Source organism: Vanessa cardui, chromosome 20 (genome assembly GCF_905220365.1).
Source record: "Vanessa cardui chromosome 20, ilVanCard2.1, whole genome shotgun sequence".
Lineage (NCBI taxonomy): Eukaryota > Metazoa > Arthropoda > Insecta > Lepidoptera > Nymphalidae > Vanessa > Vanessa cardui.
The window spans coordinates 7607506-7622264 of NC_061142.1; the positions used below are offsets into that span (position 1 = coordinate 7607506).

Here is a 14759-nt window from a genome sequence, read left to right on the forward strand (position 1 = left end):
ATCTTTGATATTGTTCTATATGAATAAATAACATCGGAATAAACAAGTCTACCATTAATGTTAATTAAAAGGTATAGCTTGCTATATTAGTGATTTGTAAGTTTCCGTTTCGATTTTTTCCATCTATTTTTTCCTCGTCTGCATTTTTATTACCGTAGTCCGTAAATTAATTTTTCACAAATATGAATAAAGAAAATATGTAAATATAAAAACTCTTGCACCGATTATTTCAATTGTTTAGGACAGGTTCATTCGGGTCGAGCAATGATATTCTAATAAACAGATATGTTATATCCATACTAAACAACAGAAAAAAGTGTGCCGCGCCGGGGACCGTTTATTTTAGTTTATTTTTACATTTTGTTAAAAGTAAAAATGATAGCTTGATAAAAACAATAAGTAAAAGAGATAACTAGATGTTTTAATTACGCAAAACGTATTACTTCATAATTATGATGTATTATAACGTATTACTACGTAAAACGAATAAAGGCAAACGTCCCAATTAGGACGTTTTCTAGTCTTCACTTTTTGCGCGTTAATAACATATCTGTTTACTACAACATCATTGGGGTCGAGTCAATTTAAAATAAAAGTCGAATCAAAAAGTTCAGAGGCATCAAACTGTTATTTAATCAATGTTTAATTTACAGTCTGCTCGACTTCCCATTTATCATTTATACGGATAAAATCCACTGGTGTGAATGGTATTAGCGAGGTTAAGTAACCGTCTGTATGCATGTATATCTGTCTATATATTTCGTGTAATTCGACACCGGATTCTTAGATTATTTATCGATGTTATTCAAGGTTGACGTGCATTTCCATAAATCCACTTTTTGTTAATGGATTATTTGACCCTTTCGACCGATAGAAAAAAGCTTGACGACTATCGAAAATATGCAGTACTAGTGAGATAAAAATGCGATCACGGAAACAGCGTCAGTCGGTATATATGTATAAAAGGCTTTATACAAAGTTTTGACAGTTCGAAAGGTGAACCTCACCTAAGAATAGCCTTTACATAATATACACATACGTAATATGTTTAAAATTCACTCTTTTGTCTTAAAAGTATATCCTGTTCTCAAATTATTATAAATATTTATCTCGAACTTATTATATTAATTTAGCTTGTGTAAGCTAAAAAAATGTTATAAATTCTCATAGACTACTTCCGACTTGGCGACATTAACGATGACTCACATAGTTCTCGGAGCTCACGTACAATAAAGATTATTTACTTACATTATAATTATGGTAATCTCTAGTTGGCACGCTGTTGTCTCATACATATGTCAACACAAGGTTAAAATATTTTATGATTTCTTTTAAATATTAACATTTGGAAAATACTCAGAATTTTTCTTACGAAATTACATTTACTATTGGGTATATCGTCAATACATTCGACATACCTACTACTAATACTCGAGTCTTTCGCAGATCATTCCTTGATACAGTATTTCCATATGGTTGATTCTAAGTCGACTACAATTAGAACAAATTGTCCACATCCGGCCTTTATTGGCTGCAGCCGTTTAATAGGTGTCGGTCAAGCGAAACCATCTGCTCGATTCAACTAGTTAGTCCAATGATACCCTAATCAGGCCACTAATTAATTTAAAACTATAAATTGTCAATGGTGAGAATTACTTGAAATGCACTCTTCATTTCAATATAATAGAACTAATGTTGTCTTAAATTTTCGCGATTATTACACATTTAAATACAGTCTACCCGTGACCACGAACGCTGTAAAGTGCTCGAAACGTCGTGTTATCCAAAATAATTAATATACGCGATTAAAATCCGTAATAACTAGTTTTATTTAAATAATAAAACTAATTGAGATTCTAAAGTATTCGCAAGAAACATGAAATGCAGGTAAACCGAAACTAGTTGCGTTGAGCATAGCGTGTTGGGATTCCCAGGCGGACGTGCGTTCTTGGAAGCAATACAGTGCAGGAGAAATTTCACAAGAGCAATGTAGGTCAAGTCAGCCGGACTTGAAGTTTTCGCCTCGCAAAGGTTACCATCGCTACCGAGTACCGGCGCGCCGCCAGCCTGCCGACAAGTCCGGTTGTAATCTTGCGCAATTGATAGACTCGTTTATCAGATCTTAAAAGATCAGTTGTTTCTAGAACAGTCGTTAGCTAAATTGATTTTATAAAACAAAGGGTATATAAAATTTAAATGAAACAAAGTTAAACTCGGAACTATTTGAATCAAAGCTTAGGTGCGTTAAATTCTACGCTGCACCACATTGGGAAAACCCAAGGATTTCATTCATGCAGCATTGGTACCTACAAAACGTGTTTGGAAAGTAAACAAGTCTGCGGTTTGTAACGCTTCCTGATACATTGGGTTATTTACATACTAATTTTTCTAATACAAGTAAAGTCCCTAACTTATAACGTAAAGTAGATTTTTCTGTCGAAGTAGAAGTCTGTCTTCAACTAAACAACTAGAATCGAAAGAAACGTAAAAATATAGAATCAATAATAAAAGTAGCTATTAAGTTATGTTACAAATAAAAGTAGGTAATCGATTAAAAATATATTAAAAACGTTCGAAACAACAAAGAGGAAAATGACGCTTAAAAATTAATTGTTAATGCTACGTGATTAAACTCACATTACCTACCATCGAGAAACATATTACACGCAACCTTTAAGGAAAAGCATTAATAAATCGTTTTGGGATATATCGAAAACGAATTCGTGAAAACCCCCAAAAACAAAAAGCGAAATTAAGATTAAAAACCTGTTGAAGGAATTATTATAGAAGGATTTCTGTAAATTAATTTAGCGCGGTCGCGGTCGCACTACTAAGAACCTCTCAATCGGTGGCCGATAGTAATGTGGGGATCGTGACGTCATCCGATGACGTCATACACTGGCACGAACTGTTACGTTACTAGATTTGGTTGATTGTTTAACAGTATTAAACATGACCAAATTTTATTTGAACATTTAAATGATAAAAGATTTAAGAAATATATTAATTTAAATTGAAACGGCTGGTTTTAATAATATTGTAAAGAATAGACATACCTACTCTACTATATATTTTGTGCTTTTTCTTAAATTAATTCATAAATTGTAAATAATACAACTTAAAACGTAAATTTATTTTACCTTAGACATGACGATATTATTTATTTCATAAAAAACTTATACAAGATTATTTTGTTAACCATAACGCCATCTATCAGAAACAAGGCGAACTGTCTCATTAATATCCATAAAATAAATAGTTCTATATGAATTATACATATTAGATATAAATATAGAAAAAAGCAATATAAATTATCATAATAACTGAATTGTAACGAAACTTGATAATTAAAACGGAATCACAAACACGATAATACATAAAAACATACCATTTGAATATGATGAAATACAATTATAAATACTTAATTAAAAAAAAAAACATTTGTAATAGCATGCCACTGTCATTAATTATTAAGTTTAGTATAAATCCTTTTTACAAATCAAATATTACACACTAAATAAAAACAAATATTACGTCAGATTTTGAAAGTCATATAGGTATTTTTGAATTAAGTAAGAATTATTTAAATTGTATTAAATAACCTTTCTTCGTAAATACGCATAATATTAATAACTTGAACAATAGTAACTTAGAAAACAAACGTTGGGTTCAAACTTCATAGTAAATGCAACTTTTGGAAAGTTGTTTGTAAGTCGATTGACGTAAATGTTTCAACGCCAAAGTTCAAAAACAATACAGACGTGACGACAATAAATACAAATCACTCACCTTTGGCTTATTATAATCCTCTATCTGGTAGTCGAACATGGTGGCGAACATAAGACTATCGTCTTGCTCGCTACTGGGGAGTTGATACGGTACCAGCCGAGACATGAAGACTGTTTTCACAACAATCGTCCAAAACACCTACCCTCAAAGGTTCAAAAACTAACGAAAATGTTTTAATTTCAGGCGCGGCGTGCCAATTCACTTCTTGATAACAGTATGACTCATGCGTATGTTCCTATCAAATACGTTCGCGTAGCTAGAATGTTTAATATCACACTGAGTCAGTTCGCGCGGTCGCGGCTGGTTTTGTATGATCAGCGGAGACCGTACCGCGCACGCGCAAACAACATTTCGCTACCGAAATGTCTTATGTCACAAGACTCACTAAGTATTCGGACAATTCGTTTACCGAGCCAAATACATTTTTTTCTTTTTATTATTTAATCGTAGAAACTCTCAATGATTCATTAAATACTTTTTTCATGACACACACTTTTCACATTTTTCACAACACTTTTTTCCATTAAAAAAAAAAAAAACATTTAAATGTTTGTAAATACAAGTATATATTACAAAAATTCTACTTTGTGAGATTACGTCACATAACAGAAGATTATTATTTTACATAATATAGTTTACTATCAAGTTATAGTATGTGTAAAATAAAATAGCCGACATCACTCAATGGATAAAAAAGATGAATCATAGTCAATACTCGTAAACAGAAAACACCTCAAGTGCGCCAATATTCAGCCAAATTTATTCTCTTAGTTTACATGAATATTTTGAAATGAAACCGCCTACCTTCCAATCCTAGTAATTTAATTTTATTAACAGGTTTTACTGTTTTAATACTTTTTCTTTAAAACAATGCAATATTAAAAAAAAACAAAGATTAATTTATGAACAAAATACATTATAAATGAAATTACATACATCAATAAATAAATTGCATTGCAATTGGCGTGTATACTGGCCTATATTGCGTTGAAGCCATTAAGAAATACATTAGTTAATAGATTAACTTAGGTTAAAACGTAGTAATTCATTTTAATGGAATCAAGGAACTATGTCATATATGTAGTAAAAGTTGGAACCAAACTGTCTGACATGATCAACAGGTTGTGCAATCATAATATAAGTATGTACTAGGTACCTATAATGTCATACGGATAACACGTTCATAATTCCACGAATTAAGGAAACTATATCAAACTGTTATCAATTTTGTAAAACTTCAATTTCCTTCTTTATATCAAATATAAAATTCTGAAAACCTAACGGGTTTCGAGAATACTGAGAACAGGTAAATAAACAATAACTAATAATTTTATTATTTGATCATATTCGAAAGGAAAATGAAACATTGTTTTACAAAATCCACATTGTTGTACGAAAACCATTCTCACGTGAATTCTATCACGACAGACATATTTTTTACAACTTTATCACAAAACGGTGACTTGATGACTTCTGAGTATTTCGCCAGACTGACAACATCTTTGTTATTAAACTGGAGAATATATGTGACTGAACGCACTAATCTTATGAACTTCAAATGAAATTTTTAAATAGTTATTTTAAACCATAAATACGAATAAATTATATTAAAAATTAAAAAACCTGCCAAGAACTAAAGCATCGAAGAAGTCAACATTAATATCATTGAATTATTTATTCATAAAATTTCTTTTGTGCAAACAAATAACATTGTTGCTTCCGCATCTTAATTTTCTCAGGTAACATTGAATTGATTGATGACATATTTTTAAATAGAATTTTAAAACTGCGATCGATCATACCTGGGAGAAATCAGTTTGGAATGCTAGTATGTTAAGCTATAATAGAAGGGTAGTATAACAGAAGCGCATAATCATAATTCCCTTAAAGGTTCACATGACTACGAACATCAAACATACCCGAGTATTATGTAAATACAAACTAGGAGTTCAAGGGCAGTTCGACGGTCACGCGATCAAGTTCACCCCATTTCTTCGAATAAGCGATATTATCATAGACAGCAATAAACGTGGTCTCACTAACGGTAACTATGGTTACAATGTTTACATTTTCGTAAGCTGCGTTCCCACCAAAGGAAAATTGTTTTGTCAGTTCGCGATGTTGATAAAATTAAACTGGATTTTTTACGTTTAAATAACATCAAAATATTTATACAATATTGTGATTTTGTGGTTCTTAGAAACCTGTAAAAAATCCATAAGTTGACAACTTTTTCAGAGGTAACGCTTCATGGAGAAAAAATTTCAATTTTATTTCAATGGAGTCGGATTGAAAATATAATAACCTACAGTAATATTATAAATGCGATGGTAACTATCTGTTCGTCTGTTGCACTTTCACGGTCAAACCACTGACCCGAATATGATGGAATTTGGTATGAACCAAGCTTGAATCTTAAGGAAGATTACCGTTTTACATCTAACGACCAACTCTTAAAACGCGAGGGAAACCGCGAGCGACAACTTTATATTAAGTTTATTACAAACATGTATTAATAAATTTAGGAAGTTATTATTGAAAATTAAAAAGTGAGGTCGAATCAAATCGCTTTTAGTTATTTCTTTATATTATTAAAATGTTTTACTAAACTATAGCAATTAAGAAATAGATGGAGAACATATCATTCAACCTATGGACTTTACACATTTACTTAGAGTATATTTTAGGAGTAACTGTTCCTTGGTAGAGGTTTATTCCGAAAGTCAGTACAGGTCATCCAAAAAGCTAAGCACGGTGCAACCTTGGATGCATTTTCAAGAGCGGCTGAGTTTGGAATTTGCCTGAGATATGTACATCTTCGCGACACGATAAGAATGTTCCTGCGAATGATTTCCCGCCGTTCATGTAGTATTGACGCATCGAATTTAAGAGTGATTACTAACTAGATACTTCTTCTATTTTAGTTTATAAAATATGTTTTATTTATGTAGTAGTCATATACCGCCGTTGTTTTTTCGATTATCATCTCAAGTCATTCTATGCCTAGAAAATTGTTATTATCCAGAAAACATTTATGAAACGATCTGTGAAAGTTATATTATCCCAAATTTATATCAAGACTAGCTTGCACTATCCACTGTACCACATATGATTAAAGTCCAAAGTCAAATTTGATATAACTGTTTACTTTAACGATGTACTCTTAACCTTTGTATCAATTGAAATGTTCATATAAAAGAGTAATACACACTTTTATTTTTCTTTACAAACACTGATACTAAATATTATTTTATATTTCTGTAATAGTCCTAAAATTCGATTTGTGAAACGATAGGATGTCTACAAGGATTGCAATTATGAATTAAGGCTTTAATTGTAACATCATTATGTAAAACTGTGTTATTAATATACTAAAACTAGTATAATTATTTTTCTAATGCACATAATTTAATAAAATAAGGAAGTCACGAGATTTCATATGTTATTTCATATAATGTTGTCAACTAAGAAATAATTAATTTCATCTAAATTAGCTCTGAATACATTATAAAATGATATACTTAATAACCTTTTATGATTTTTGTTATAAGGTCAATTAACCTGCATATCATACAACTGTTATCATATAATTAAGGGTCGTACCAAAAAACTCAAAGCCTTCAGATTTTTATTTTAGATTTTTTAAGTGTTCAATAAATATTTTGTTTCATTGAAATCGATAAGCCAAAACGTAAAATCATCGGGCCCCGTCATAGAAATTGTATCAAATAAAAATATAATCGAAACCTAATATTGCATTTTGTTTTTGAAATTATTTCGATTTTCTTTACAGAATTGTTTCAAATATTATAGAAGTTTGATATCGTTGTCCGTCCAATATTTAGGTCAAACAATGTGTAATGTGTATTATTGTACCTATTCTCGATACCTACTTGATAGTAGCTACGACGTGTTTATATATAAAGAGTTCCAATTAAATTCAAGAATGACATAGTTTCTATATAAATATAAAGGTCAAGGTAAATATCAAATGGCAACTGTAACTTAATTAATACAATAAATTTATTAATACTATAGTAACGTCTATAAAAATTTGAGCGAAATTTAACAGACAGTCGCTTATTGTCGCTATTTATTTTTTTACTTTTCTAGCCTTGAAAGTCGTGTTGGACAACAGCAAGGTCGCTGAAAAATTGTGGACGTTTTGTAGTTTTTTAAATGTACCATATCGATTTATACAAATGTCTTAAGCACCTACCTAATACAACAATATTTATCGTTGTAAATTTCCAGTGAAAAAAAAATACAGAGATATTCTGAAGCCAATAATTTAGTAGCATCAAGGCGCAAGAAAATATTATGTTAAAGGTAGCCATTAGATTGATGCGTGGAATATAATAATAATACTGTAGGCACAAGTGTTGTGCGCGTGGGCAAGCTGTTTTCCACGAAGCTGTGACGTCAGTTGCGGTCGGTCATCGCCTTCCTCTATTACTTGTTAGTATTTTCCTGCTGTCACTTGTCACTTTAAAGTTCAATTTGATATAAAATATTAAAAAAGGATATTACTAATTTAGACTCTATCGTCATTTCACCACTTAAATGTTTAAAAAAATATTGTTTCTTACATATAAAAAAAAAAATTTGGCAAGTTATAGATGTTGAAAACTTTGTTGAAAATTATACACAGAGAAAAGCTTTACATTTTTTTTTATGGCAACAGTTTAACATATTACTTTATTCAATTACAATAGCATGTATTTACAACACCATCAATCGGATTAAATAAACTTCATAATATACAGGACTAATACTAGATAAACAGAAACAGCTTAAGATTACCTACAAAATTTAGTATCCTGTGACCTTATTGATATAACAATATCATGGTTACCCTGACATCATCATCCAAAAACAGCAGAACCAACTCCTCGCCAAGTACCCGCAAGCAGCCATACTTGGTATTGCTGTGTTCCAGTTTGAAAAGAGAAGAGAAGAGAACAGGCATAAAAACATCTTAGTTCCCAAGGTTGGTTCCTAAGCTTGGTATAGGATGGTTAATAATTCTAACAGCACCAATGTATATGGGTGGTATAGACCACTTAAAACCATACGCTGGTATAATAATATAAAAAAAAAAATTTTCAACCATTGTTACTTAATACATTGATGACTTGCATATTTCCATTTAACAAATGTAGACTTTCCGAGAATAATATAAATTAATCATAATATTATATAATTTATATCAAAGTATTATATAATCTGTTTTTGATATCTCGATTCTTTTGTTAATTCAAAAACATATCACTATTAAAATAGAATTATACATAATATTATGAGTATCCTGTAAGTATATTAAGGATAAATAATATTCAATAAAGCTCAATATTATAAGGGAAACTGTATTGTTTCTGTCGTAATATCAAAACAACATTGGTTATTATATTAAGCTGATATCAATATCACAGTATTTGCGTACATAATATATACACGTGTTTCCTTGAACAAAAACATCAGTGTTACAACACCCATAATATGATAACATAATAATGTTATGTTACCTGCATAATACGGACTTTATATCATAAGCTTGGATATATTATAATGTGTTTAACATTAACTTGTCTAGTGTTAGTTGATCTTTCTTATGGACATTTCTATTATGAGCTTGAATGTTATTCATAGTTTTAACATAAGAAATAAATTAACAAATTAATTCTTTGATGCATTTTGCTAGATATTTTTTATACAAATTAGTTTATAAATACATAGTTAAATAATATAGTTGTGAATAATTAAATAAAACATTACTTTTTAGGAATAAATATATAGTAGAATTTTGTTTCAGTGTGTCATAGTCATCGCAGGTATCAATGTATTAGGCAGTATTTTCTTTTACTAAGAAATATAATATTTATTAGAAAGGTGATAAAAAAGATAACGATTGAATAAAAAATAGTGTCCTATTTTTAGTCATTACATATTATTCAATAATTTTTATCTTTGTATAACTTATTTATGTATATAATAAAATTGGAGTGTCTGATTTTAATATTAAAATAGTCACTTTTTACTAAATACATGTGTATACACCATATATAGACCAAAATAACAATTTATTCATGTTTTGTCTGTTCATTTTTGTTCATTCTATCTGTTCGTTCTGTTGCTTATGGCTTGACCAATTTTGACAGGACTTTCACTGGCAGATAGCTGATGTAATATGGAGTAACTTATGCTATAACAATATTTTTTTTGTTATATTCAAATGTGCATGAACACACAGCTAGCTTATAATATATATATTGTGCAATAGCTATCATCAGATTTCAATTGCCTTTATATAAAAATTGTTATTGTTCAATTAAAGACTCAATTTTATCATAAAATTAATCTCTGTGGTAGATGGAAATTATTTATGACTTTAGGATCAAAACAGGTAAAATAATATTTTATTATAACAAGTAATCATAACATGCATATTTCCTAACAATCGGAGCAAGTAAAATTCTGCGAGAGGATACCAGCTTCTTATTATGTAAGTGATATACTTGACGTTATTGATATAATTCTGTGTCACATTGCAAACAACAGATAGAAGAACTATTTTTTTTTTTTATTATTTTGATTTCACTTTATCTATTATTAAGTTTTTTTTTTATTAAATTTTAATTTAGAATGTTACCATATTCACATTATAAATTAAATCAAATAAATAAGGTCATAAACTTGTAATACATACAAGACTAATATTAATATAAAATCTGTTGATTGTAATTGAAAGATAAGAAATGATGGAAGAATTATTTTTGTTAAATGACTAACACATGTTATTCCAGAATAATCAGGTGATATCTGATAAAGACGATATCTCGAAATGATAATAAAGATTATCTTAGTACTATATAGAAGTGGATAAATAAATGTAAGAAAATAAATGATCTCATACAATGTAAATCATTTTTTGTTAATAAGAAATAATAAACATATGAATAAACGAATATAAGCTATATAAAGAAGAGATACCGGAGTCAGATTTCTGGTTTTTTTTTTTTTATAATTCTAATTTGAGCTAATAACTTAAACATTATTTAAGTTTCAAATAATAAAAAAACTTGAGGAATTTTAAGGAGTATCAGATGTTTGTATAAGAATGGGCACTTACTGTTAATAGGGATCTTGACGTCGGTACTGAAGATATAAATTCATTTGTAGAAGATCCTTGCGACGACTGGCTATCACAAGAAAAATCAGAGTGGTTGGAATGGCTATCACTAACTTCTAACTTCATCGTCATGAGTTCTTTTAGAAAACTTTTAAAAAATAACACAAGCACAGTTTACGTAAGTGTTCGGAGAACGCGTAGATTATTATCACAACGTAGTTTCTAGCTATCAGCCTCTCACAATCAATGTTCTATTTGACAGTTTAATGATGACAGTAATATCAAAATATAAAGCGCGTCAAAGAAATTATACACAAACGAGAACACAACAATGATGACTCATCATTGCAGTTTGCTCGATGACGTCGTCTACTCTTTGGGGATGCCCTTCTCCTGAGAATTTCTAAGTTTGTTATTACGAAATGTCTTAACCGCCTACTTCTACCGTCGACAAATATACTTTTCTGTTATTCCATCCTTCTTTAGCTTTAACAATTTGAAGGGTGATATCATAGTCTATTTTAATATCATGGCGTGATATTCCACCAATGAAATCGTTTTGTTATATGACGTCATATTTCTGTTAAGCGGGAAACGTTTTTTACTCAATTCTTACTCGAAAGCAACCTTGAAAGACGACTAAAATAAAAAAAATGTGCTCGCTACTGATTTCAGCACATTATATTATAATATTTTTTATGCCAAATTGTAAATACCGACGTTATCTTATTTACATACTATAAATTAAAATAAAACTAAATATGGTTTATGACTTGTTTTAATACGCAAAATATTTATGTAAAATAAAGGAAAACATGACTAAATTAATAAACATTGTATCGGTTTGTCGAGCAGCTTGCAGGATAATGCGAATAAAACACATAAATATATTTTTGTACATACTGCTTACACTAAAATACACTCAAAAAATTAACAACGGAATTAAAAGATTATTATAGACTAATTAAACACAAAATAAATTTTGTTTTTTTATTACTTCCCTTTTTTAATACGCAAAATATATTTCACTGTTTCAAAATTTTTGTGGAAACAAAGCGCTATGGTATTGCTTTTAATATAAAGATATTTTAATTAAACTCTATATTAAATCGCTGTCTCCGGCATTTGGTCATAATTATCCAAATATATTCCTTCATTTTTTCGATTTTCACCAAGTAGAATATTGTATCGCTAAATGTCGATTTTTAGATCATAAGCTCCTTAAAATATAGCGTTAAATAAATCCATTGGTAATTAAATTAATGACATAAATTTTAGGTTCTAGAACCATATAAGGATTATTATGTAAATTCTGAATTAAATTTTATTGTATTTAAGTTTAATATAGGTCATATTTTTCATTTAATTTTTTTTCTCTAACAACGATCACAAACATTCCTCCTTACATCTAGTTACTATTATTTGAATAGTAAAAGGAGTTAGAAGTTGGAACAATGGATTTTTTACCAATATTGCGTTGTTTCGAATATTACAACTACTTTATTAAACTCGCCGAACTTCTGCTTTATTGTCAATTATACTAAATTTACAAAAAGCGTTTGACCACGTTTTCTTGATTCACGTAAGTAAAATAGATTACCTCAACTGATATAAAGTTTGTACTTCCAAAAATCTCTTTTAAAATGTTATTAACATCCCATTATAGTGACATTGTTGCCTTATAAATTTTAAAGACTAACTAACTAACCTACTAATTTCAATACTAATTTAAGTTATGCTTTTTTAAAATACTTAAATAAATATTTGTCGCGGCTCGCGAATTTACGGCACCATTACATGGAGATGAAGAGTGTGGTTGTCAAGAGATTCCTTATGTAATGTCAAAATAAGCAATTGACAGTTGTAACATAATGGATGTCATTCGCGACATATGTCAATGTCAAATGTCAACAACTGATCGACTGATCGTGTACCTATTCAATGATTTGATTTGATGATACAAAAATATAAAGAAACACATGGTTTCAATTACTGAAATACACTTATTTTAGACCTGTTATATGTAAATAAATATTTGTATTTATCTATATTTATCTGTATGTATGATTTTCAGTAACAGCTTAACTTACATTAAATATTTACACTTGTTTATATACTTTTTATTTTTTGTTTTGGTAGGTAAAACGATGTCAGGAAAAAAATGCAAACACTGTGGCTCTTCAGAAATAGAAGTAGACCCAGCAAGAGGTGACGCAGTGTGTACTAATTGTGGCTCTGTGTTAGAAGATAATATAATCGTTGCAGAAGTAGAATTCCAAGAGAATGCACGCGGAGGTGCCTCAGCTATTGGTCAATTCGTATCTGCAGAAACAAAGGGAGGGGCTTCTGGTTTTGGACGAGGTTTGTTCATTTTTGAACTGCGATACAAATTTTAAATTAATAAAAAAGAGACACTTCAATCAGATTTTTTATTACATTTTATTGTGATCATTAATTAATTCCGCCATGATGTAGTAATATTTAAAATAATTGAATTTTACAGCTTTTAATGCTGGTATTGGACAAGAATCTAGAGAAGTGACATTGAGAAAAGCTAGAGATGGTATCACAGCATTGTGCCAACAATTACGTCTTAACCAGCAATGCATTGACATATCATGTAATTTTTTCAAAATGGCCCTTTCAAGACATCTCACAATTGGACGTCAATCAGCCCTTACACAGGCAGCATGTGTCTACATGACATGTAGAACAGAAGGAACAGCCCGTATCCTTTTAATGTGTCATATGCTTTATATATATTTTCTTCAAATTCTTCAATAATTTATATTCTTATGTATAAAGAGAATGTCATAAATGATAGCTTTTAAATGGTAAATAATTATTAATGCTTAGTATGAGTTTTTAGTTTATTTAATAGGAACATATTTTTGAACCTAAATTTAATTTCGATTTTAAAAGGTATAATATAAATGCTGATTAAAATTTAAGTACATTAACTAAAAATTAAAAAAAAATTAAGATATTCATTTACTACTTATAACATTCCTTCTACTAAGATTGAAATTTTGCAGCCAAAAGAATAAAAATCCTTCATACTTACTTACACATAACAACCTTAATCAATGATAATAGATCTCCTAATAGATGTCAGTGATGCTCTTCAGCTGTGCTGCTACCAACTCGGCCGCACTTATTTCAAGTTATCTCGAGCACTCTGCATCAACATCCCACCAAATGGTAAGTTTTACTTTGTATTGTTTATTAATTTTTATTTAAAAAAATATATATCTTGATAGCAGACAAATTACAAAATGTTTGAAACAATACATAACTAAACAAGAATAAAAAACTTTTCAAGTTTAGTATCTTAAAAATTTTATAATTCTTATCAATATTATATATATAAATATTTGATGTATTTTTATAATTATATTAATCCTCAAAACTACAATACTAGTGTGCTATTAATAAATGAAGAACAGAATGTATACCTGAGTAGTTGCTAACATTAATTAATCAAACTATATAATGAATCAGATTAAGAATGAAATAATGATGAAAAATTATAAGGACTGATTAATTTTCTATTCTATGAAACAATTAAATTATTTAATCTTTAAAAATGTCGAAGCCCAAATCTACTGTGGGTATTGTAATATATTATCCTGACATTGAAGTTACTGATGATAGTGATGATTTAATAATATTATTTTTCTTTATTTATTTATTTCTAAAATATATAAAAGTTTCAAGGAGTAAAGGCAAAATAGTAATTTAAGTTTAATTTATTTTTGAAATGTCTATAAATAATAATAATATACACTCATATAATAACAGTGATTATAATATTCATATTAGTTTCACTGGCATTTGATAA

The 14759-nt window shown here is 29.2% G+C and overlaps 2 protein-coding genes across 3 annotated transcripts in view; one reads left to right on the top strand and one right to left on the bottom strand.

Annotated features, from left to right (window-relative positions):
• The window catches only part of LOC124538214 (transcription factor kayak), a 35899-nt gene extending 24525 nt beyond the window's left edge, over positions 1-11374 (bottom strand). The window contains exon 1 of one of the 2 annotated variants that reach the window (XM_047115191.1): positions 10919-11374. In XM_047115191.1, the coding sequence (XP_046971147.1) occupies positions 10919-11050 (132 nt within the window). In that variant the 5' untranslated portion in view covers positions 11051-11374. Of the gene's footprint in view, positions 1-3789; positions 4076-10918 lie in introns of those variants that run through there. The other variant, XM_047115192.1, reaches the window with a different exon arrangement.
• A 1433-nt stretch (positions 11375-12807) lies between these two features.
• LOC124538215 (transcription factor IIIB 90 kDa subunit) overlaps positions 12808-14759 on the top strand; it is a 33292-nt gene continuing 31340 nt past the window's right edge. Inside the window, exons 1-4 of the mRNA XM_047115195.1 lie at positions 12808-12975; positions 13058-13279; positions 13422-13646; positions 14015-14119. Coding sequence (XP_046971151.1) covers positions 13066-13279; positions 13422-13646; positions 14015-14119 — 544 coding nt within the window. The 5' untranslated portion in view covers positions 12808-12975; positions 13058-13065. The remainder of the gene's footprint in view (positions 12976-13057; positions 13280-13421; positions 13647-14014; positions 14120-14759) is intronic.